This window comes from Lissotriton vulgaris, unplaced genomic scaffold (genome assembly GCF_964263255.1).
Source record: "Lissotriton vulgaris unplaced genomic scaffold, aLisVul1.2 SCAFFOLD_998, whole genome shotgun sequence".
Taxonomy (NCBI): Eukaryota; Metazoa; Chordata; class Amphibia; order Caudata; family Salamandridae; genus Lissotriton; species Lissotriton vulgaris.
Window position 1 is genome coordinate 223,809 of NW_028251137.1, and position 27,317 is coordinate 251,125.

A 27,317-nucleotide genomic window follows, 5' to 3' on the forward strand; every position below is an offset into this window, starting at 1 on the left:
AATAATATGTCCTGTTCGTAAATGAACAGCTCTTGCTTTTTTAGGACCGTTTTGGCCTTGCATGCACTATTGTTACCTCACAATATTATTGGCTAATTAGACTGAATCATAACAATATTAGACCCAACAACAGTCCTGTCATTCGATGCTAAAAAGGCCTTAAATCTGTGTGGAATGACAATTCCTATTGGCCATCCTGGAAAGGATGTGCTTTAGACCAGGCTTCATATCCTGATACATATGAGTAAAGGACATTAGAGTGGTTTCAGAACCCTTTATACCAGGGAGGAGCATGAGACAAGTATGCCCGTTGTCTCCACTTCTCTTTGATCTCATAATAAAACACCAGCTTTTTGGATTAGGAAGGGTAACTATATATAGATGAAATTCTACATATTAACTGGGTAAAATTAGTACTTTTCCCAATAAGAGCATGAACCCCATCAGCTGGGTGGGGATATCCCATTAAAATAGTTAGTGACGGCTTCCAGTACTGAGGTATCATTGCCACAAAAGACAGGGAAATATTCCATGATATAAACATGTTTAAACCTCCTACGGAATTTAAGAAAGATGTGTAAGTATGGAGGAATGTCCTACCTTCGCTTATGGGAAGGGCTGCAAATACAGTATGTTATAGAAAACATACCCTTTTCGATTCCATTTAGGGTTCCTGAAATATACTTTGAAAGTTAGACAAGCTGGTCTGACCTTTGCTGCGAAATGGAAATCAAGAAGGTTATCGCTTGCCACCATTGGCCTGGGTGTCCTTGAGAGAGGGCTTCCACTACCTGTTGTGCGTCAGTACTATTGAGCATACCAGATAGTGGTCTTTAACAACTGGGCATTCGTCTGACAGTCAGTACCATCCCTGTTGGCTGATAGATTGTCCATGAGACCTAGGAGCTATCTCCGAGCTATATAAGAGGGAAAGGTCATTGAAAATGACAGAAAGCACCAAAGCAGTTGTAAGGGCATGGCAGATGGCAACCAGACAAACTTGTTGTCAGAACATCCCAAACCTGGAATTACTTTGTGGGAGTGAACGTTGTTCCATGGCCTGTGTGAGAGGCCAACATTTTGGTCGCAATGGTATCTGATGGGATGATCAAAACTAGCAGATGAACACACTGCAGTCACCCATGGAGCGAAGGGAGGAGATGTGTACTCATTGGAATAAAACTAATGGTCAGAAGCACAAGGCAAATAGTATAAGCATAGGATACAGGCTTAAGTTGCTAAAAATACTACATCAAATATATTATACTAGAAATAAACTAGTGCAAATTGGGTTGATCAACAATGACATAGCAAGGATGTGGTCAAAAGGGAACAACGATATACACTTTATGGGAGTGCCCTCTGGTACTAAGGTTCTGGGAAAAGATAAAGAACAATATTTATAGGGTACTAGATACTTTCTCAGTCTGAAAGTTTACTTTTGTTCATTGATGCCAGGTTTCCTAACCAATATCATAACTTTCAATATCTGATCGACTATCTAATATTTGTGTTCCTTTCTGTGTTCCAAGTTCTGTTTACATTTGCAAAGAAATGCAATAAAAAGATTAAAACATTTAACTAGAGACCACCTTTTCCATATCATCTAGATTGGCTCTATGTAGACTTGGCAGGTATATAATAAAATATTCTCTAATGTGGTGATGGCGATATCCCGTCATATGATGAAAGGTGTAAAAATATGGACTGCTGTGTGATGGCCGAGAAGGTAATATAAAAGAGCCAAGAATGCACCAGGAAGTTGGCACTTAATTGTCAACATCTTCACTTCTGACAGTCTGCTACAAGGTGGGACTGATAATCTGATTTAGAGATGAGCACAGTAACAGTTGTTTACTGATTAAATATACATCAAAATGACTAATATTTGCCCCCAAGCTATTATAGTTTTGGGGCCTAGAATTGTCTGGATTATCACACTTGTAGGAGTGTAATGGTTAGTTGTGTTAGTACAGTCATTGGCAGTGCTGGCAATGGAAATGGGTGATGCAAGCTGCAGTGGGCCTACCACTTTTTTTTTTACAAACCAAGCACTGGGGAAAACTGCATTATGCATGCAACAAAGTGCATTCAATCAAAACCAACGGAGCAACAGCACAAGCAGCAATATAAGACTGAATGTGGAAATAAGGGTAGAACGGAGGCTAAGACGTGAAGGGAGTATTAATATCATTCCAGTTAAAGCAGCTGACTTGTGTTTTGGAGATGTTTTTTTATTACACTTTGGAAATAAAATAAAAGTTGTTTACTAAAAGGACCATGTGCCAAAATGACGGTTTGAATCAACTTTAACTACAGCTCTGTAGTTGAAAACGAGCCCTTCGCATGCCTTTACTTCAGGCACCAAAAATATGCACGAGTAGTACCAGTTTTTAAGCGATTTTATTTTTATGAATTGGCATGTCTTTTGTATGTGTTTATCTGGAATATGAATAAAGTGAATAGAAAAATATATGACATTGAAACAAAAGCAAAAAACAAGGTAATATATATATCCACTCCAAAATAAAATAGAAAGAAAGGAAATATAGGGACCAATTAATTATAAATTTAGTCTCCCTCCATTTCTATTTCTTATCAGTACAAAAAGGTAAGCAAAGCAAAGCAAGAAAGGGAGCAAATGTGAGTGGATATTTCAAATGATATGTATTCACAAACCTTGAAAAGGCAACAAGAAATGTAAAAACCTAATAATCTTAATTGATTGAGGCTTTATTTTGTAAAATGTAATGCTACAGAACAAAACCATCTACCATTGTGTCATAATAATGTTATTAGTCTCAACAAACACAGATTGGATATCATTGCTTAGATAGATTTTTCTTAGTTGGAGAACACTTTTCTAGCATGGATGTCATTTAGGGGTCGGCAGGGGTTGCAGGTGCGGCCACTGGCTTGCTCCTTGCCATCCCTAGCACTGCTTTTGCAACGCCTGCCCGCAGAGGTGGCAAAATCAGTGCCTGGAACACAGGGTCTGCTCTTCCTAATGGACGCTGGTTGGTGCTCCAATTGCCTGGTTTCTGTAAAAAAAATATTATACAAATAGTAAATGATATTATTCTAGTATTCAATATTAGTGTAATAAACAATGGAATACATTAGTTGGAATATGACCCTATGAGGAAGCTAAGGTAAGTAAAAAATGGGATCATTGAAATAATATCGACCTCAAAAATATCGAGTTGCCAAAATATTGTTGACAAAATATCGATGGACAAAATATCGACTGGCTATCTTTAAACAGGTAAGTACAAAAATATCGACTCTAAAATATCGAGTTACTAAAATATAGACTGTAAAAAATATCGTTTTTAGGTTTCGAACCTGGCGAGGGGCACAGCCCCTCCCAGTTTGAAAACTTTTGTTTTCAGTAGGGACGTCGGCCCCGCCTCTGCCTCTCATTGGTTAGCTCCATAAATGGAGGCTAGCCATTGGGAGACAGAGGCTGTCAATCGCGCTTTCTCTTGAAAACGCGATTCGGGTGCGTTTCTGGTGCTTTTTTTAAGCCCCGCCCCTTTGTCCCGGGCCGCTCTGCGATTGGCTGCCGGCCCGGGACACCCCCGTGACGTCATTCCCGGGCCGCGCTGTGATTGGCTGCCGGCCCGGGACACCCCCGTGACGTCAGCCAATCACAGCGCGGCCCGGGACCTGTCCTACATTCTTAGCAACAACTCAGTGTTTATACATGTCCTTGCTTTTTGCGCCTTTCATTGTGGTACTCTTTCAGTATCTCGGTGCCATACGTGCTCGACAGAATCCCAATCGTTATACATGTCATTGCATGTGTGGAGGGAATTATCATAATGTAAACACTTGCCCCGTTCTTGAACTTGACCCTTTTAGGTTTCATTGGCAGCGCCTCGGGGTATAAAAAACCCTCTTCCTGAGCTCCATATGCAGGTCTGTGCTGGGGCTGTTCATACTTTTTCAGACGGATACAAGAGAAGCGTTTCCAGGCGGAAGCGCCCCCTGTGACCTTGCATTTGTAAAGTGTGGGGGCGGGGTGCTCTGTCTAAGGATGCTTTAAAGTGCGTGTCCTGCATCTCCCCATGGGTGCGGTGGGATTGTTGACACAGGTGGGACATATAAGTGTATGGCCTGGAGCGCTCTACGTGGGCGTTTCTCAACACTGAGCCAGCGCTTCGAGGTCCTATTCAGCACGCTGCTTCTTTTCTATCATGTATTGAAGGCGGCCAGATGCGTCAGTGGGATATACCTGTTGCAAGAATCTATAGGTTAATGGTTTAACTTCTGGGATCGCCAACGCAAATTTCTATACTTTCATGATAAATAAAACCTAACTCTTTTAGGTTGGGTAATAGGAACATTTTAAGTACTATGCAGGCCGTGAGAGCACGTGGTAAATAATGCAATGCACACCTAAAAAATAAATAAATAAATAAACCTGCTTACAAAAAAAAAGATTTTCAGCAAAGTGCAGGCGGTGGTAAAAAGTGGTGAATGTACGTGCAAAAACACCCAGGGCCAAATGAGTGTGCAGTGTTAAATATTGGGTCGGGTTTCCCAACCCCATCTCAAATCCATGTTTGTGCAGGGTTCGGACTTGCAAGTTGAATTGCGTTTACTGCACCTGGTAATTACCGGGTGCGATAAAAACCACACGTATTGTTAGATTTCGGCAAGGTACACCGTCTGGAATTCAAAAGAGGAAAGCATACAGGTTTTAACATGGCTTGCAGATTTTGGTGCAGCAAACATTAAAATCAGCTCGTTATTCATCGGAAGCCCAGAATAGGTATAATGTATCACACCTGTTAAATTAAAAACCCGTGTAAGTCTGATTTTATTTGCAGCGATAAATTGTACCTTCCTTCCAACTCGCTCATAATTGGAAAATGCGGGAGAATGGAAAGATGCTAGTTTGACCGTGGAGCACAGGCAGAGCCACTGGAAAAACACTGTTGGCAGCGGCGGTGCTTTGGACATAAATACACATTTCCTGCACTAAACACATAATCCATCACCTGCTGCATAAATTGCAGATTTTAACGAACGCGTTTATGTGTAGCTCAAAGGGATCAAAAGCTGTGAAAATTGCAGGACATGGTGTGCAGCAGCAAGCCTGACACTTTGCAGAAGTTAGCCACTTTCAGCTGCTGATTACTGTAATTAGGCATTCATATACGTGACAGTGTTGCTCCGATGGTGTAAGAATCCCAGTTTGATGGCCCGTGGTTCAGTAATTTTTTCTGCAACACGAGGCAAAACCTTTTAGTGCTTGACTTTAATTCGGAGTTGATACTGATTCCTTCTCATTCCAAGATCTCACCGGAACTGATTAGCACCAGGAAAAACTACATACAGATCTCGAGCATGGTCACTCTGGATTGGTGAATCCACATTTTATTCCCTTTCATATCCTGGCTGCGGCACAGCAGCAGTACAGTTGCTTCATCTGAGGCCAGAAATCAAACTGGTATAATCCAGAGACCATAAACTCATTGACAGAAAGCCTCTACATGAGGCCATGAGGCTATCGCAAGGCTTCAACACTAACCCTATCTACTACTAAGCAATAGCGTATCTGACATGGGTAATTAATTATACTGTCCGACACAGAGAAATTCAAGCGCTCAAGAAAAAAACCTCAATCTCATGGACGGCTTTCAATCTCATCACCACAAATACACTAAGATTAGTCTTCTTGAACACCAAGCCATCTAATTTTGCATCAAGCTCTGTGCCTCCATCTCAGACCAAAGATCATGTAGATCATGGGTACTCACAAACTTTCTCTCTGGGATAAATTTACAGTGTGGTTTGTGGCCGAGGGCTGCACTGGTGGGGGCGGGGTCATTGGGGGTGGGGGACGGGGCTAGAGCAACAAAAAAACTGTGACCATGAGGTTGAACACAGGTCCCTGCAGCGTACGCCTTCGTCCACTGAGCCACCAGACCCGGCATACACACATATTTTTATTTTTTATTTTTGTAGTTTTCTATAGCTCTAGCCAGACCCGGAGGTATCGGAGCGCTTTACAACATTGTTATAAACCGATTACATTGTTGTAAACGGATTGTTACACCAAGAGTGCCCAGGTAAATAGTGAGTCCAAGGTCTAAGGAGGTTCGTTAATCCGCTTTGACGTAGTTTCTGGGTCTTTTGTCTTGTGGTCGGGAGTTAAAGAGGATCCGTTTTTACTTTGTGAGGATTTGATTGAGGAAGAGCGTTTTGAGCTGGCTCTTGAAGGCTCTGTAGGATGAGTTCGTCCTAATATGTATGGGAATGGCATTCCAGATTTTGGGTGCATTTCCGGTGAAGGGCCTAGATAGAGTCTTTTGTTTGCAGGTTTTCGGAGGGATGAGAAGCACAGAGTTAGGTTTCTTGTCTGTCCCGCTTTTTTGAGTTTGGCAGCTAGATAGGTGGGTTTGCCAGTGTGTAGAGCTTTGTGTGTGAGGCAGGCGGTTCTGAAATTAGCTCGCATTTCTACTGGGAGCCACTTGAGTTTAGTTAGCGCGGGAGTGATGTGTTGATATTTCTTCACTCCTACACCATTCTGGCTGCTGCATTTAGTGTTGTTCTAAGTGGAGCCAGGTGTAGTTTGGCCGTGCCTGTGAAGGTGGCGATCCCGTAGTCTAATCTGGATAGGACAAGTGACTGCGTGGCTTGTTTGAGGTCCGTTGGTGGGATGAAGGGTTTAATTTTACTTAATAGCTTTAGGTTGAAGAAGGCACCTTTTGCAGTGCTCTTGATGTGTTTAATCATATCCAAGTTAGGGTCCAGAGTGATACCCAATGACTTCACTGAGTTTGCTGGGATGAGGGTGCAGTCTAGAGCATCAATAGCCTTTAACCATTCCGTGATTTGCGGGTTCTTTTCCTTGCTGGCTTGTTTGAGGATGATGGTGAGTGGCTCCATGTAGATGTTGAATAGTGCGGTGATAGCACTGACACCTGGGGGACACCTCTAGTTATAGGGTGTAGGTCGGACGTGAAGTTTCCTATTTTTATTCTTTGAGATCGGTTTTGTAGGAAGGAGGTGAACCACTGTGCAACCACCCCATTGGCACCTACCCTATCTGTGAGAATATTTATGAGCAGTTTGTGGTCGACCGTGTCAAAGGCCGCCGAAAGGTCCAGGAGTATGAGTAGACAGCAGCGGTTCTTGTCCAGTGATTTGTGCATATCATCTATGACATTTTGGAAGGCAGTCTCTGTGCTGCATCCTTTCCTGAAGCCTGATTGGTGTGGGTCAAGGAGGTTGTTGATGTACATGTGGTGGGTGAGTTGACGGAGAACACATTTTTCTAGTAATTTTGCTAGGAAAGGAAGATTGGATACAGGTCTGTAGTTGCTAAGATCCTTGGGGTCAGCATCAGCCTTTTTAGGTTTTGACCTGGCGAGGGGCACGAAGTGCCCCTCCCAGTTTGAAAACTTTTGTCTTCAGTATGGATGTCGGCACAGCCTCTGCCTCTCATTGGCTAGCTCCATAAATGGAGGCTAGCCATTGGGAGACAGAGGCTGTCAATCGCGCTTTCTCTTGAAAACGCGATTCGGGGGCGTTTCTGGTGCTTTTTTTAAGCCCCGCCCCTTTGTCCCGGGCCGCGCTGCGATTGGCTGCCGGCCCGGGACACCCCCGTGACGTCATTCCCGGGCCGCGCTGTGATTGGCTGCCGGCCCGGGACACCCCCGTGACGTCAGCCAATCACAGCGCGGCCCGGGACCTGACTTGTTAGGATTTTGTCTTGTAGGAAACCACAGTGGAAAGGACTTGCTAAAAAAAATTCTCTGCACCAGGAAACCCCTTCGCAAGACGAGTTTTAAAGATAACAAAGAAGGAAACTATTTATGAAGGTATTTTTGGGGATAGCTGTACCTGCTTTTCGGGGGAACCCATAGTTTTCAGCGGTTTTCCATTGAAGAATGAAGGTGAGAAGCGGCAGTCCTGGGGTCTCCCGAGGTTCAGCGCGAGCCCAGCAGTCCCTAAGCATGTGGCGTTTCAGCTCGCGCACTGCGCAGGAACTGTGTCAACAGAGGTATGCGTGAGGAGAGTCCCCTCGGGCTACAGCAGCCTCCTGCAAGCACCGGCCAGATAGGGAGAAGACAGGGCGGGAGAAGCGGCGAAGAATAAAAGCAAAAGACTGCTAAAAATACAACGTGAGATCACGCTCCTCTCTAAGACAGACCCTCCCCTTGCTTCCCAAGATCACCTGGTGCAGGGGCCCCGCACCTTCATTTTATAAACTGTGTAGCTGCCGCAACGCGTGGTCTGAACAGCAGAATTCCCTTCATACCTGCTATAAGAAATATTGTGCTGTAACGTTTAGTGGTACTAGCTCGCCTACCAGTGAATGAACGTGACCATGCATGGGGATATTTCACAACTCAATGGTTTTAGTTAATGTTTGATCCCTTGTCAAGAGTGAATAAATCAGCTACCTCTGTTTTTTTTTGTGGCCAAATGCTCTTGGCATTCTGGGAATTGTAGTTTCGTGCACAGTGTGACTGGTGTATTTTTGATCTATGTTCAGCTTATTAGTACACAAACAGAACACATGTAATCAGTGCCATTTTGCATGTGGTGAGTTTTTTATCTATGACAGTTACATTTCACCACGTTCTAAACAACTGTAGGCTTTTCAAATTCCATGACACCACTGTTTATTTGGAAGAGGCTCGGTAAGGTAGAGAGTAGCAGAGACTCAGTAAGATAGAGAGTAACAGAGGGTCACTAAGGTCGAGATTAGCAGAGGCTTGCTAAATTAGAGAGTAGCAGAGGCTCAGTAAGGTAGGGAGCAGCAGAGGCTCAGAAAGGTGGAGAGTAGCAGAGGCTTGGTATGGTAGAGAGTAGCAGAGGATCAGTAAGGTAGAGAGTAGCAGAGACTCGCTAATGTAGACAGTAGCCGAATTTGGGTACGGCAGAGAGCAGCAGTGGCTCAGTAAGGAAGAGAGTAGAAGAAGCTCAGTAAGGTAGAGAGGCTAAACAAAACTCTTGCTTCGACTTCCTTTTGGATCTCATTGTGACACTTAATGCTACTCCTCGCAGCTTACCTGAGCTGATCGAAAATATCAGGTTCATGAACTGATATCTAATAATAATGATTTCGTTTTTTTTACTCCTTTAACCTCCGCTAAGTCAGCAATTAATCTTAAATCCATGTCTTTATATGCCCGTCTTGCTATCCTTCCTTAGTAAATTAGCAATTTGCATTACTGGTCCAGCTGGTTGGTTAGTACACCATCTTGTTACACAAACACGTTTAAATTTGGTTTGTAACAGAGGTATGTATGTGTGTTAAGATCCAGCTTGTAGCGGTCTGTTGTCAGGACATATTGTGGACAATACCAAAATTTAGATTGGGCTTTAGGTCCGCTCATTGATTAGCATTCAGTGGCGTTCTTGTCTATTTCATTTGCTTGCTTCTTATCCATCAAACTTTAATGCTGCGAAACCTATTGCATTGTAAATGCTTGTTTTTAAATGTCTTTAAATTAAGTTAATACTAATGTAGTAATAAATATATTTATTATAAACTTACTTTATATTATTAAAATAATGTTATATTAATAAATATTTATTTTTAATTAAAAATAAATATAAAAAAATAATACATATATATTTATATATATTTTTTATATTAAATAAACATATATAATAATTTTACAGTAGCATAGCAAAATAGTTAACAATGATTGTAACAACTGTAGTGAATTCTACAATAGCTAAAGCGTTGGATAGCGTAGGGGTAAAAATTACTATTCCCACTCCAGTGGGTGCAACAGTAGGGAAAGCGTTGGATAGCGTAGGGGTTACAATTACTATTTCCACTCCAGAGGGTGCTACAGTAGGGAAAGCGTTGGATAGCGTAGGGGTTAAAATTACTATTCCCACTCCAGTGGGTGCTACAGTAGGGAACGCGTTGGATAGCGTAGGGGTTAAAATTACTATTCCCACTCCAGTGGGTGCTACAGTAGGGAAAGTGTTGGATAGCGTAGGGGTTAAAATTACTATTCCCACTCCAGTGGGTGCAACAGTAGGGAAAACGTTGGATAGCGTAGGGGTCAAAATTACTATTTCCACTCCAGTGAGTACAACAGTATAAATAGGCAAAAGTTCATAATTATTTATAATTTATAGTAAAATTAGTACCAAGTAAATTTATTTTCCTATACCAATTACTTTTATTTACCAATTATTTTTTTTTCATGGACAATTATTAATTAATTAAACAATTTAATTAATTAACTTAATTAATTAATTATTTATTGATTTGCTTCCCACCCTATTCCCCTATAAACCCACAACCCAGTACTGAAACTAATTTACTATAAATTAATTATTTATCAATTAAACAATTATTATGAATTAGCAATTATTTTTTATTTAATTACCTATTAATAATTATTTTACTATTAATTATAATTTACATAATTAATTAATTATATTTAAATTACTACCCACCCTATTCCCCTATAAACCCACTACCCGCTACTGATACTAATTTACTATAAAATTATTATTTATCAATTAATCAATTAATATTAATTACCTATTATTTTTTATTTAATTACCAATTATTAATTATTTGACAATTATTATTAATAATTACATAATTATTTATTTCTATTTAAATTACTTCCCACCCTATTCCCCTATAAACCCACTACCCGCTACAGATTTATATTACACAATTATTAAAAAGTAGTCAAAACTTACCTTATTTTCCTTTTTCTTTTGTCTATATTCTATATAGTCGATATTATGTCTAGTCTATATTTTTGATTCGATATTTTGGCTATTAATATCGATATAACTCGATATTTTTGTAGTCGATATTATGTCTGGTCGATATTTTGTGTAGTCGATATTTTTTACTCGATATTATGTCCTGTCTATATTTTTGATTTAATATTATGTCTGTTTACATAAAAAATGCTGTTAAATGTATTTTGTATGCATGCTTGAGGGTGAAAGTGTGTTTAGGTGCACGAGAGTGTGTGAATGTGTTAGTATGTGCAAGCATGTCTGTGTGAGCCAAAGTAAAGGTAAAATGGTGTGCAATCTTACTTTGCTACCCCAGGCATTTTGGTGAATTGACATTCATGTTCTCTAGAACACTGTTAAGGGATGTTTAGTGCCTGATGTGGGATGTTCAGGTTGGCTCAGTCAGTTAGACTCCTAACAATACGCACTAATTACTATTGTTTGTCTCCACTCTAAGCTTTGGGCAGAGACAAGAAGAACAGATTTTGCCTGGGTGAATAGGTGTGTGTTTAGTGAAGTTGGGGGAGGGTGTTAACAGTCTTATTGCTCCCATACTGCCAGGTGTTCACAGTTCTCAATTTCTCTTCACAACATTATGCATCCTCACCTTTGTCTAAGTCAATAATTGCCGGACAGACAATAAACAGTAGGTAATACCCTCCAGAGAATCAGTTAATCTATGTTAATGTCCAAAACAGGGAGCAGCAAAAGATAATTAATGCCCTAAATGGAAAGCGTAGATTGGCTTAGGCAACCAGATAAGTTGAAATGCTGAACATGAAGAGGAGGCAAGTGTCGGACCTAGGTCAATGATAATAAGTAAGTGGATGCTATAACCTAATTACCCATATGATTTTAGGTTTTAACCGATGTAAACACTTAGAAGTCTATGTATGTGATGTATTGTCTATCAAGTGTGTTCAAACACTTAACAGCTGACTGTTGGAGCCTAACAACTGAGCCAGGCCTCTTACTTCCAAAGGCAGCGCCTGTCACTTTTTGATCTGCCATTTATACATCAGAGATTGATAGAAAATTGTCAAGTTTGACAAGCGTCAATGTATGGATCCATGCAGCTGGTGGCATGCGGAATGTAATAAGAATGAGTCTTCTCTCTTGTAAAAGAAACCTCTCTTTCTTGTACCTCTTCTCAGAAGAGTGAATACCTCAAGTATATTTTTTCATGGTTGCTGATCATGCCAGAGCTCCACAGATCATACAGGGAACATAAAATATATCTGCTTTCCAATATGCATCAATGCATCAATGTTATGCACGTGTTTCATATGGCAATGAAAATAAATTGGGGCACACTTCATAAATAATGTTGTGTAAACAAATTATTCTCCATGGTAAGTCAGATTCACCACAGCCTTCTGCGTCCATTTATCAACTGACTTCATCCAGTGAAGTATTTACATCCTCCATCAATGGACTTCTCCCAGGAAAGAGTTTACTTTACTCATTAAGGGTTGAATGTGTCTTACAGGAAAGATGATCTAGAGCAATTTTTATTTGTCCTTACTAAATGTATTGCAGTAGGGTTAAAGTTGACCAAAGTTGATTCAGTAAATGCATCAGCGACATCCTTCAAAGCTGTGCAACCTGCATTGCACCTATTAATGCAGTTATTTTACTTCCAGTACACTGATGTGCTAGTTCATTAAACCTCTTTTGTTATTCCGTGTAGGAACATAAATTGATGCGAAATCAGAACCTTTCTGTACCAATGCTTCCAGACCTCAGTGAGGCAGCAGAACATGAAAGAGGTAAGGTACATAATATTTGTCAAAACCTTCTTAAATAACACGCTGTATATTTAAATTAGAGACATTGTTTTTTCAAGATTCTGAGGAGGTTTATATATGTGAGAAACTAAACTTATTTTAAGTGTGGACCTACATGTACTTGAGAATGGCCATTACACCCACAGGCCTGAAGTGTATACCTGTTTGCAGGATTTCCTACGTTTGTTCCTATTTCGTCTGTGAATTTTTTTTGTTCTTACTTTTGAAATATTGAGTTTGTCTGGAAATGGGTGGATAACCTGTTTACTTTAATTGCTAAACTATTAGCCAATTCACCATTGCAGGGATCAGAATTTTAAATAAAATGGTTATATGCGTGAGCTCACCCAGCATCAGCACATAGCTTTGTTTGACTTTCCTAGATTGGAATGTTTATCCCAAGAGACTGCAGGCATTTCAGTTAATCCAGTTGTCCAACTTAGTATTAATGCTATGTATTTAAGTTCTGGGTCCATTCATATTAGTCACATGGTGACCAATATGAGTGGCTAAATTATGTAGGCACTAGATGTCTATAAAACTGATTCACAGCTAACCATTAATCAATTTGCCCACAGACATCACACCAATCTAATTGGTTGCTGTGAGAGAAAACATAATTTTTGTCACGATTTCCCAACTTTTTTCTATTCCTGATAGCACCAGCTTGCCTTAGAGCCCTGCTGCAGGAACTGACAACAACCCCCTAGCTGGTTATTAACAACCCTTTTCCTGAAAGACAATGGTTTGACCTTTGGCTGCAGGAAGGTAGAGTGGTGTTAACCACCATCACCTATCAAGGTTTGTACATCTGAGAGGGGGAAAGGAAAAGTTGGCAATCCAAATGGTAGCTTTCACAGATCTTCCTTTGAAATGGTGATCCCAAATGCTGCTCTCAGGGATGGGACTATCAGGAACTGAACCCAGTCATGCTCTGTGTCTCCTTTCACTTCTTGCCTGTGCTCTCATGGTGAAAGCTGACCTCTTCTAGCGCTGGCAGAGGGATGGAACCTCATCTCCATAGTGAAGTGGCTAGAAGGAGGGGAAAGGCTCCAGTGACTAGAAGAAATCTTGGTCCATTTTGGATGGGGGATGCTGTGAAAGTTTGTGATTAACTGAGAAAGGAAGTGTTGCTCAAGGAGATGGAAATTATGTGAGAAAATTGCTAAGATTGGAAATAGGGAATTCTTTAGTTACAAGCTTGTGCAGAGGATAAGTTGGGGCCTCATCACTGCCTCCTCAACGCTCATGGCCCTGGGAAGATAACACTGGAAGAAAGAAGACTCTGCCTTACTGATGAGAGACAAAAAACATGGATTCCTGATTCCTACTGGCAGCCAGGAACTAGTACTGTTATCCAAGAGGTTGACCTCCTGTTATTCCTACAGTGTTGCAAAAGCCAGAAAGTCTCTTGACTTCAGTTGTGCCCAGATGGCCCCTGTGGACTAGAATCTGCAGGGCATCTGTATTGAAGGAGTCCTTGCATAGAGAGAACCTGAATGCTTCAGGTATGACCAGAAACAACGTTCTGAGCCATTCAAGATCATTTGGACAAAGTCATTATTTCCTTCTCCCGATGAGGATTGGAATAAGGTGCTGAAGCTTCGCCATAGAAGACATGCCCTGAGGAGCCATGACATCATGCTTTGTCCTGCACAGAGCCTCGTGGCACAAAGAAAAAGACTTTAGAAGAATATCATGGCAAACACGTCGAGCTGAGTGATCATGCTCAACCACAGCTTCTAGCCTTTAATCCACAGATAGATCTCCAGAAACAAATAAGTGGCTAAGTCTTAATGTAAAACCTTTGTGGCACGGTTGGAGGCAGCACATCTGCCCCAGCAGTGAAGTGACTTTGACAACTATGAAAATCTTCTTTGTCATGCTTGGAGTTTTTGACAGAAAAACTGAACGTTTCAGTGGGAGCTCAACAGCAATCTGGTCAGACTTAGAGCAACGCTCACTGCGCATCAGCAAACTGGGACTTTCAATTAGGTCTTTTTGTTTTCCTACACATTTCTGGTTGCAAAGAATCTACTACAAAGGTATATTTTTGGTGACCGCACTATGACTATGAAATCTGGGTCAAGTACCAGCCTTTCTGCACTTAACGCTCAGTGGTAGCAAGCAGTTGCACCCTTCTCAAAGAGGTTAGGGTGGAGGTACCCAGGCTCAGCAAACAACACCCCCGCAGCATCAGCACAATAATATCAATGTACAGCCCAATGCTTCTCTTTGTATTCATGATAAGTATAATATTACAAGGAAACATATAATTCAACTACACATACAATAATGCAAGGATACCCATGTTTTATATGTGAGTCTTCATGCTTTCAGGAGTCTTGTCAAGCTGGCTCAGCTACCCATCACCTGTCCCTCATGGGTGCCCTCCCTTTCTGTTGGTACACACCTCCAAGGTCCAGAGTGCAAAGTACTGCCTATTGGTCTGGTCGCATTCCCCACGGTAGGTCTTAACATTAAGTCTCTCTGTCCTAGTCCCTTCTAGTCTCTCACCAAATGCGTAGGAGCAGCACTGCACCTCATTCAGCTATTCCGTGACAGCAGATTCTCACCCGCAGCAGAGAGTTTCCATATATCACATGACAGTTATATTGGGAGTTGCGTAGAAGCTGGCCACGTCACGTGTTAGTCAGAGGGTTGTGACAGGTGCAGATGCTTTTGCCGTGTCCCTCTTCTGAACAGCCAGTGGTTGATCTCTGCTCAAGAAGCAATTTACTCTGATTACTTGGTGCTTCTTCTTGGGCATGATTACAACATGCCCAGATGTGATGATCCTTTTGTTTGGCAGTCACCAAGCTCTAACTTTGTCACACAATGCACTGAGGTGAAAACCTTGATTCTTCAGCATAGGTCTGGACCCAACAGCTCACTTTGGCAGTGCCACGGTCACCCAGTCCACTTGTGGAACATACAGGCCGCCAGCAGGCACTTATCCCAGCTTTGGTCAGGCCTATCACTTGGATATCTGGTACTATGGTAGCTATGACAAGGATAAATTATGAAGATCGCACTGCCCAGACTGGCAGTACCGCGATTCCTTCTGTACAGTTACTTGATGAGTTTCTGTCAGATTGACCCTACCTCAGGTCAGTTTTGGCAGTCCCTTCCATTAGCAGCTCCTCCTGTGGGGTTGACACTTCCTTTGCTCACTGACTGGCAGGATGTCTTAGCACCCAGGACAGTTCAGTAATTTCTCCTCAGATCGGACTCCAAGCGATGTTTCCTCACCCCTGGAGAGTTGGCTGTCAATGCAACACCAACCCTTGGCTGCATCAAAGTCTCTAAGTGCTCTATGAAGTATCCCATCCTCAGTAGAAGATTCCACAACACCGAACATCAATGGGTCTTGGGCTCCCATCTTTATACCGATTTTGCAAATGGTGGATGTGTATCCCAGGTCTGTATTATTGGAACCGTTTGGGTCAGTTTCAATTTCATGTGTCCTGGCCAGGCCACCTTCCAGACATGACCTTAGCCTGCAATACTGCTCTGCCCAGCAGAACAGTCATCTCCAGGTGGAGTGAGCAGGCTGCACCCAACTATTTACAACCCCTCCTCAAAGAGATCAGGAAGAAAGAAACAAATCTGTGTCTATTCAAATAACTTCTTTCCATAACAACTGATACTGCAGGCCTTATCCTGCGCCCCCTGCCAACTATCTAATAGCAGCTGAAGTCCGAATCATTTACAGCTAGTGTATCAGGAACGGCCCTGGCACTTCTAAAGAAAGCCTGCTTCCTCTCTCCTTTCTATAGCATCTGCTGTTAAGCCCTCTCTGCTAGCTGATGTCAGCAATACATATATGCTGTCAGGGGGAAAGTAAACTCTCCTCTAATTTGTAATCTGGTCCAGGCTGGGGGCTTTCAAAATGGAACTCACCGGCCGCTATCACTCGTGTATGGCACACCCTCAATCCTAGTACAATGTGTGAGGGACGGCATTCAAGAACTCCAGCTTCATCGTGAGCAGTGGAACTTTGGATAAATGGGGATGTAAGCGTACATGTCTCACAGGTAAAAAGGTCTGTCGTTATTATTCGCCAACTATGGCATTCTGACACCACTGTGCTCCACGCATGAAGCCAGTAAGAGGATGGTAGTCCTCTGTCACTATGAGGGTATTCTTGGTGCAACATGACAGAGCCGTACATCAAGCTAACAATTTTCTTTAATTTTCAAAAAGAAATTCTCACAGCGGGACTTTCTTTTTAAAATATAAAAAATTACCTTCTTCCTTTAGGAACATTCTCCCATGGTGTGGGTGACACCTCAGCGTTATGTTTTTCATGGTGGGGATGACAGTAAAAACTGGCCACGTAGCCTTCCACTCTAAGGCCCTCATTAGGATCACGGAGAATCCGCATCCTCCGGGCCGGCGGAAGCCACGGCCGGCCCGGAGGATGCGGATTCTCCAAAGCGGAGCCTCCAATGTCCCCCCGCCAGATTAGTATGGCTGAGGGGACGAAAAGTCCGTCCGCCGCTTTTCTGCCGCGGTTGCCTTCCGACCGTGGCGGAAAAGCCCTAATATGGTGGCGGTGTCTATCAGACACCGCCAGCCATATTAGGATGGTGGGAAAGACATGCTTTTCTGTCCGCGGCGGCTTTCCCGCCGTGGAAAAGCATACGGACTGTCACTTCGGGGGCCCGTTGCGTGCCCCCTGGGTTGAGGGGGGTGTGGGGTGCACATGGGGGGTACCTATGATACCCCCCTGCATTTACGTGCACAAAGCAGCAGGCACCGCGCGGTGCCTGACACTTTGTACATGCAAATGCGATGCATGCATTTTTCACCTTGCGGCGGGTGCAGCTTGAAGCTGCACCCGCCACAATGTTAAAGATAGTGGATTTGACCGCCACCCTTGCGGTCACATCCTAATCTGCTCGGAGGGAACGCCGCAGCCCCTGCGGACGTTCCCTCCTCCTCAGGGGTCGCGGACAGACTCAAGTCCGCTCGCGATCCTAATTGGGCCCTAAATTAGGTGGGTAGACAAATGGCCAAACCTCAGGCAGCTCTTACTCCGTTGGGCTTTCAGAGGTGTGTGTTGGTGGCAGAGACAGAGTAGTCTCTGCAGTCCTCACATTGAAGGTCTGTCCGACTCTAAATGAGGCAGATGGATCTTCAGGTTGGCGAAAAGAGTGCTCCGTTGTATTTGTGACAGAGTACTCTTCCTGCCAACCTATATATACGGCCCATCGGCTTTATTGCCAAATAAACTGCTATAACAATGTTATTCAAGTTTATTCTGTGTGTTTTAATGCATTACTTTTTCCACATAGGATTCAGCTTGCAATCCAAAATCCATTTTAAGATGGTTAGCTATTTTCAATGAAACAAGGTCCTTAATGCATTTCAGGCTTGAGTGTGCTCTTCACAAGATAGCAGCTCCCACTTAATCAATATGTATTCTGCTTCTGCCATCCCCACCTTGTATAATTGAAAACAGCTAAACTTACTTTATAGTTGCATTGTAGCTGCTGAATGCCTTACCAGTGTTACATATTGTTGGTGTCTGGAGAAGTTGATTTGAAGTCCACAGTGAGTCTCTAACTACAAAAGTAATGTTAAGGTTGCCCTTTGCTCTATCAGTTGTTTAAGTCACCTCCCAGATGACAGATCACTAAGTGGCCAGTTGTTGACAGCACCCGCCATTCTGAGACTATAGACCAATCCATTATCCTTTGAAAGGCAACCAGGTATGCGTTGTTGAGCCTCTGGAGGAGATGGTTTGCAAAACTGATTCTAAGCCAGGTTTGACTTTGACAGCACAAAGTAAATTTTGACAGTTACTTTTCCACTAAAATTATAAAAAATCAGATTTTACATTAAATCGGATTTTAAATGCTGAGTAAAAATAAGTTTGCTTCATTTTGGTAATATTTTCTCAAGTGAAAATACAAATTATGAATCTAATTTTGCCCAGGCCTCCACCTGGCAAATGCAGCCTAAACCGGCATAGTGAACTCTTGGGTTTTCAGTCAATGTTAGCAAGCTTCACAGTACTTATTTCATATATTTGTATTATGTTGCTTTTTATATTCTAGACTATCTACTCTGTGGACTTTTAAGACACACTTCCTGGAGTATCACTATATTAAAATATATTTTCCCTACATGGCAGAGGCACCATTCCATTTCATGTGTTGTTGCAGTGCCACATAAAAGCCAAATTATTCCACATTGCTGCAAGAAATAATTATAGATCAGTTGTACTTGGTGCTGTATATTTTACAACCATCCTGAACAGAGAAGAAAGAAGGCTCCTACCTCTCAGCATCTTCAACTGTATTGAAACAAAGAAAGGCACCGGATGCAGCAGTTAACAGCAGAATTCCAAACTCCCCTAACAGGGCAAAGTGAGGGAAACCTTAATCACATACTGTAGGTCTGTTCATAGAATCATATATTTGGAAGAAATGTTTATGATATGATTATCAGTGTCAATGAGAATGTGAAACTTCCAGCAGATGATGACTTTCACTCTCCCTTTGCTGATCTGGGGGTGCATATGAAGTATTAGACCCACCCATTGTAAAGGCTGATCTGGGAATAGGGCAGTTAGTGGCAACTGATTGGTTTACAAATAAGGGGGCATTTCCACCTGTAAGTCTGGGAGTGTTATCTAATTTGCCTCTTCTTGAAAATGTGCTCAGTCCGACATGGCTAAATACTATTCTTTCACAGAGAGTATTCTGTGTGGGTACATGAGAAAGAGCAGGTGAAGTACTTTGGGGTTCTTCTTAGGTCTCAGACAGTAGGTTCATTACTCATTTGGCCTTGCACAGGTCCAGTACTGTTGTGAAGAGGGTACTGGGGATGTCAAGGTTATGCTTGTCACCAGCTTGTGAGTGTAGGTGACTCCTGGCCCTTCCCTGATCAATAGAGTAAAAGTTCCTAGGGGTAACTCTACCCACTTTGCAGCTTTTCCTGTGCAATTTACAGCAGAAAATTGCATAGATCCCCTCTCTGCCTAAATCCAAGATAGCAAATTCCTTGTTTCCCTTGTGCAGAGCCTATGTGTCCACCTCAGAGGTGTGGCCAGGAAAATGAGCAAAGCCCTCCTTTGTGGTAATTTCTAATCAGTTCTGAGGCAGCTCCCTCTGCACTGTGAGTTAAGCCTTTCTGACCTGAAAGACAAAGAATAGGCATGTGCAGGGGTCGTCTGGGGTCTGTCTGGGACAAGGAAGGCCATCCCTTGCCTGAAGATACTTAAGTTCCTGGGAATTGTATGAATGGCCATTCTGCCACGGGAACAGAAACACCTACCCATACCCAAGCCTTTGTCTTCTGTTCTGGTAGCAGTTTCCACACCTCATTTAAAGCTGAACTCTGAGAAGGGGAAAGATGACTTTCTAACAGTACCCTTTTCCTCAATATTAATTAAAAATCCAACATCACTAGTGAATTGTGCATTTAATAAATATTGCAAGAGTCCAAGAATGACATTTTTTGCCGTTTCCTAGACAGAGAAAGTATTATTAGATTTAATATCGCATCCCAGTGTTTTTCAATGGAACAGTCAGCCTTGCAACAGTGAAAATAACTTTTAAAGCTTTTTCATTGTAAGCACATGTTTATCATTATATTTGGAGGTGTCCCAATTTTACGTACCATTCTCCCTGCCTTAAGAGCAGTAAGACCTACCTTAGGGTGACTTATTAATATTAATATGTTGCATGGCAAAGTGGGTTATTTTGACAGGTCAAATTGCAGTTTAAAAGCTGATTTAGTCAGGTAACAATAGTAGGCCTGAAGCCATGTTTTACAATGTCATTGTAGTGCTGCAAACCACTAGTGTCATTTAACTTACATGTCATTTGTACATTCTGTGCCATATACTGGTGACTTACATGCAAGTTAAATATGCCATTTTAAGGTACACCAATTTCAACATATTGAAAACAGTAGCACAGGCCCTTTAACACTGGTTAGCAGGGGCAAGGTGCACAGAGTTCTACAGCCAGCTAAAACAGATAGGGCAAACATCTGAGGGTACACCATGCAAAAAAGTGTCATTTCCTACACTAACATTCTGCCACCTCCTGAAGTAAACCCTTAATGCTCAGCCAAGCCGCTGCTGGCTAATCAAGAGAACCAAGTGAATGCTTGGTCTTTCCAACTGGAGTGTAGTAATCTAAAGGGCTCTGATGCATAAGTGGTTAACAATAGTAGTGTAGCGAGGTTACCATGGGCCCTAATGCAAGCTGGGGAAATTGAGCCCTTTCCTACCCAGGGGTTGGGTACCAATAAACAAGCATAATTGGGGTGAAGTTGGCACCTCGTGCATCTAAACCCCAGTGACACTATATTGCTGCTGTTGGTATAGATCCTTAAAGCCTGGTGAATAACATTATCCTGTACAGCTAATACCCACCAATATCTGGCTGTCCACTCTTAACTTACAAGGGCTCATTACAGTGTTAGATCAAGCTTATCCCGAATAAGTGACTGTTTTATTTTGTGTACAAACATTTAAAGTGTTTTCGAAATAAAAATAAAAACTGACATAGAGGCCCTTTCTGGCTAAGCGTGCAGGCCAAACCTATAATTGTAGACAACACTTTCACTTGTGCCCCTCATCCCTATGACGTGCGCCACGCTTTCGCTATAGCAAGTCTGTGAAATCAGTGTTGGCCATTTATCGTCACTGCATGCTGTAAATTATGCTTAAAGAAAATTGGTATTGAACCAGTTTTCAATTTCATAAACAATTACAAAGAGGAATAAAAAAACTATCGTGATTTTAACTTTAATTAATTGTTATGTGTATTGTAAACCATTTCATTTATTGTATGGTTAAATCAAACATTTACCAGCAGAAAATCCCTTTTTGTTAGGAAGGCGAGCTCAGGAATGGAAATCAAGCAAGGCTCTTTTATTGAGCCTTTTCATATTTTACTAGTGCCTTTTGCGTCCACTGACTGCTTCGATCTATAGCAGGCCCATGTACCATGCAGAGAGCTCTGGCGGGATGGATAAGCCGCCAGCGGACTAAAACAGGACGCCTCGGCATACTGTTGTGGTCCAGGGGTGGCTTATCGCCAGGCACGCATTGCCTACGTCACATCCTCGTGGAAGAGGAGATCCATTCTTAAGCACAGCAAAAGGAGGGAAGACATGGAGAATACAGGTTTATGTTCTCTTCTCATTAATATTACCATTAAAGTTGTATTGACAGCTTCTTTTTTCCGAAAATAAAATGAAGAATACAAAAGGTAGACCCCCCCCCCACCTCTGTTCTGTGGAGACCAGAGAGCACTTGCAGCATGAACGCTTAAGAATGACGCTGTGAGGACGTAACATAAACGATGGAGAGTCTGTGTGCATTAGAACTTCTGTTTTAAGTCCGATTTATGTTAAAAGTGTTTTTTACTCCTGTACCTGATTTCACCTGAGCTGAATAGTTAAAAGTTTATGTTGTGAAATTTCCCTCAGGTCCGTCCCCGGTTTCTCCTTTGTCCACTGACGAAGAAGAGGGAAAAGTTAACGGAACCTCTGACAGCATGCCCAATATTTCGGATTTATTGCTGCGAAAGTTACGAGTGAACAAATCTCTTCCTGGAAGGTAGGTGCGCGCCGCAAAGCATGCAATGGAACCTGCGGTGAAGGGGGCGAAGGCAGATTACGCCCAGGCGTAATCGGGTAACGTCCAGGGTGTACATATACCCAGGGAATCGATTGTTATAATTTACTGTGTGGCGCCTTTTCTGTTCTTTCTGTTATAAGGCACACAAAAAGAAGAAGGTATAACAGGACATCATGATAAATGATGTATTGTATTGTAATTGCATTTGTATAGCGCTTACTACCCCTGAGGAGGCGTCAAAGCGATTTTTCGGCGAGTAGCACGCTACTCCGGGACCCATGGAGGATTAGTGTTGAATTAGTATAGTGAAACATGCAAGTACATTTCAAGTGATGTATAGGTTAGTCAGTTATTTGGATTTGGCATGATAGCAGAAGGATAGAGGAGGAAAAAGGTTTTTATTTATAGAGCGCTTGTTGACGCACGCTATTCAGGAAGCCTACACAGGATTAGTGGTGAATTAATATGGTGAAATATGAAGTAATTTCAGTGGTGGATATTAGTCAGTTACTTAGATTGAGAAGGATAGCGGAGGGATAAAAGGGGAAGAAAGATTTGCATTCAAATAGCACTTGTTACCACTGATGGGTGTTGAATCGCTTTTCTGGTGAGTAGCACGCCACTCCGGAACCCATAAAGGATTACTGTTGAAAATTAGTATAGTAAAAAAATATGAAGTAATTTGAGTAGTGGATATGTTATTCAGTTATTTGGGTAGTATATTAGTATAGTTTAATATGGAATTTGAGAAGTGAACATGTTAGTCTGTTAATTTCGATTGAAAAGGATAGTGGAGGGATAAAAGAGTGAAATTTTTTTTTTTTTAGGTCTTAGCAAAAGGAGGAGGCTTTTGGATGAGTAAAAAGGAGTTTTGGAGGGGAGGACTCAAAGGAAATAGTTTAGAAAGGTTTGTTTTAGGGGATCGATATAGTAAAAGAGGTGTCAGATGATGCAAGGAGGGGTAGAGTAGGAGAGAATCTAGAAAGGGTTATTTTGGCAATCATATTAGTGGTATGGGGTTTGGGATAAATGAGAGAGTGGATGTAGAGGATATATTGATAGATGTATAGGATGAGAGATAGCATAGTGCATTAGAAGGAGTAGTAGAAGAAGTTTGAGATGAGTCAGAAGGTTGGGCTAGAAGATATATTGAGCGAAGTATAGGCTGAGAAATAGGATAGTGCATTGGAAATGCTAAATTAGAAGAAAGTGATAACTATATAGATCCATAATTACATTGAAAGTATCTAGATACATAAAGGAGGTAAGTATATGTAGATTAAAGATATTGATAGAGGCACAGGATGAGAAATAGGGTATTGCATTGGATATGCTTTTTCATGAGAAAAGTACCAGACAAACAGAAGGTACATAGATGCACAATGGAAGTATGTACATGTAGATCAAAGATGATTTTTATTTATGGATATATGACGTTACCACGCGTACTTTTAGCACGCATACCATTACCACGGATTTTTTACAACGCAGGTCATGTTACAACGGATACCCTTACAACGCAATACACTACAACGCACATACTATTACAACGCATACCATTACAACGTAAGTATAGGTAAGTATATATATTTAAAAAAAAATATTTTGGTAATATTTAATTTAATTATTCATTATTATATTTTAAATAATTATTTTTAAAATATTTAATTTAAATATTCATTATTTAATCATTAAATAATTACATTAATGAAATTATTTTTAAGTGTAATTTTTTTAAATATATATTAAAAATACCCCTGTACCCCAAAACCCAAACCCGGCCCTAAAACCTAAAAATACCCCTGTACCCCAAAACCCAAACCCAGCCCTAAAACCTAAAAATACCCCTGTACCCCAAAACCCAAACCCAACCCTAAAACCTAAAAATACCCCTGTACCCCAAAACCCAAACCCAGCCCTAAAACCTAAAAATACCCCTGTACCACAAAACCCAAACCCAACCCTAAAACCTAAAAATACCCCTGTACCCCAAAACCCAAACCCAGCCCTAAAACCTAAAAATACCCCTGTACCCCAAAACCCAAACCCAGCCCTAAAACCTAAAAATACCCCTGTACCCCAAAACCCAAACCCAGCCCTAAAACCTAAAAATACCCCTGTACCCCAAAACCCAAACCCAGCCCTAAAACCTAAAAATACCCCTGTACCCCAAAACCCAAACCCAGCCCTAAAACCTAAAAATACCCCTGTACCCCAAAACCCAAACCCAACCCTAAAACCTAAAAATACCCCTGTACCCCAAAACCCAAACCCAGCCCTAAAACCTAAAAATACCCCTGTACCCCAAAACCCAAACCCAACCCTAAAACCTAAAAATACCCCTGTACCCCAAAACCCAAACCCAACCCTAAAACCTAAAAATACCCCTGTACCCCAAAACCCAAACCCAGCCCTAAAAATACCCTTGTACCCCAAAACCCAAACCCAACCCTAAAACCTAAAAATACCCCTGTACCCCAAAACCCAAACCCTGCCCTAAAACCTAAAAATACCCCTGTACCCTAAAACCCAAACCCAATACCCCAAAACTTACCTTTAAACTTACCTAAACTTACGATGTAATGGTATGTGTTGTAATAGTACCTGCGTTGTATAAAAATGCGTGGTAAAGGTATCCGTGGTAATGGATCCTGCGTGGTAATGGATCCGTGGTAACGGTACTGCGTGCTCAAAAATCCGTGGTAACAGTTACATACCTTTATTTATTTGTTATTATTATCTTCGCTCTCAACAACAATTATTTTACATGTTTATACAAAGTAATACACAAGGATAGGTACATATCTATAGGGAAAAAATGCTTGTATACAGAGGGATATGCTGTAAATTTCTGTTTGCGTATGGTGCTTATGTGGGGAAGAGCCAAATCTTGAGTAGTTTTCTGAAGATAAGGTGGTTGTCGGTGGACCTTATGTTGGGGGGGTAAAGAGTTCCATAGTTTGGCTTCTTGAACAGTGAAGGATATGCCACCCATGGTTTTTTTCTTGTATGGTGGGATTTTGAGGCGAGATGCTCCTTTAGAGCGGAGGTTCCTTTGTTGAATGTGTTGGTGATTTTATTCCTGATGAAGACCGGTCTTATTCCATGTATTGCTTTGTGGGTGGGTGTAAATGTCCTTCCTCCTTTGTATAATAATTGTGAGCTACACTTAATGTGGAAGATAGGGTTGTATGACGTTGAAAATAGTCATATGTATCTTTACAGATTTATCTGAAAAAAATTCAGCTTCGTATAGTTTAAAAAGTGTTTTTTTGTTTTGGAACAGCTGCATGAAAATCGTGACTTCGGGTCAGCTTGTATTACACTCATGCAAATATTCGAAAACTGTGCTCTGCATTACATGTGGCCCTATTCGTACTCTCACATGTCTTTGTGAGTAGTAGTAACGTGGGAATATGAGGGAAGTAGTCATACATTGTTAGAATAAGTAGGACTGTGACCTCTGTGCACCTTTACTGATAAAGAGTTGGACGTGTAACAGTTCGTAAAAGGTTATTACTGGAGAACAACATTACATTACATTCTTAGGCACCAGCTGGCAGCTGACGCTCACCAACATTCTAAGGTGAGCTCCACTCTCAACGTTCTAAGAGGGGACATACCAAGAGAGAAGGGAAAGGAGGGGTAAGGAGGCAAGGGAGATAAAAACTTATTAAGGATAATAACCCTGTGGAATACAAGCTTATATTACAACACACCTCCCTTTGAACAGGAAAGAGAACAATGCATTATAATGGACTGTAATGATGAAAAACATCAACAGACAGTAAAAGAAAAAAGTATCACATTTCATAATCCTCTTGCCACCTTGGTGGATGACTTGTTCTGACATGTTTGAGAATGAGTCTTCCTGACTTTCTTCCATAGTAGGCCTAGGAATACACACTTTGGGGCAATGAGCTATATTGTCCATGCTCCAACTGCTACCATCTTCCAAAACTACAGAATTGCTGTTTACACATTGAATCCTTAGAGGTTTGTAGAATGACGATACTTTGGAATAACCTACCTGGGGTCTTTTGATAACTACCCATTGGCCAACATCCCAATCCTTTCTGGTGGTTCCCCACTTCATGTCAAATTTAGATTTGTAATTATCTTGATGCCAGCCCACTTTCTCCATGACAGATTCCCTATCTACCCAGACGGGGCTTCCTCCATTTAGCCAATTGGGAGTGAATTTAGAACCCGGATTCCTCCCTTTAAGAGACACAAATGGGGAAACCCCTGAAATAGCATTGGGAGCTGAATGATATGACCATAGCATCCGTCTCAGGGCTTCTTCTATGGGTTCTTGCGATGTGAGAGCCAACTGAATAGTGTTGTTTATCATTCTATTGGCCCTTTTCATGAGCCCATTAGCCTTTGGACAATATAAAAGAGTTTTTGCATGTGAGATGGCTAAATTGGATAAAACTTGTCTCATTTCGTCTTACTTAAATTGAACACCGTTGTCAGTGACCAGGGTACTGGGTATTCCTTCTTTCGAGAATATATCTTTAAAAAATTCAATTAGGTATGATGTGGCGATGGAAGGAACCATTTTTGTAGAGATCCCATGTGAATGATAATCAATGAGTACAATCATGAATCTTAGAGAAACATTTAGTAAGTTTACAGGACCGATAATGTCTAAACCCAGTTTGTCCCAAGGTTTGGACTGGACAGACACTGGAATGAGGGGCGCTTTGCAAGTAACTTTGGATTTGTTGCACAATCTACAGGCTAGGCAATCTTTTACTTTTCTTTCCACCATGCAGTCCATGTTGGGGAACCAATAATCTAGTCTAATTTTACTTTTGGTCATACTTCTTCCAGGATGTACCTCAATTATGCGTTCCTAGTATGTTAGACGGTGGAACAATTCTATTGCCTCTGTAGATTTGATCCCCAATTATAGATAATTCATCTCTCATTACCCAGTAGGACTTGAGATTCTCAGGAAGATCTTTAATGGTACTGGCCAACCCTTGCAGATCGTGTTTCTTTAGGTCCTTTAGAACTGTGTCTTCTTGTAACCCTTTCTCCCATTCTTCCTTGTTAATGGCAGGTATGTCAATTGCCAGGATGGTTTATCTGGCGGATTGATTTGTGAATCCATATTGGAAATGGGAAGTCTTGACAAACAATCAGCTATTAGGTTCTTGTACCTGAAA

General features: G+C 41.5%; 1 protein-coding gene across 1 annotated transcript in view; it reads left to right on the forward strand.

The window, feature by feature from the left end:
- The window catches only part of IRAG1 (inositol 1,4,5-triphosphate receptor associated 1), a 434,599-nt gene that overhangs the window by 187,404 nt on the left and 219,878 nt on the right, over positions 1-27,317 (forward strand). Inside the window, exons 8-9 of the mRNA XM_086950734.1 lie at positions 12,437-12,515; positions 21,990-22,119. Of these exons, the coding sequence (XP_086806860.1) occupies positions 12,437-12,515; positions 21,990-22,119 (209 nt within the window). The remainder of the gene's footprint in view (positions 1-12,436; positions 12,516-21,989; positions 22,120-27,317) is intronic.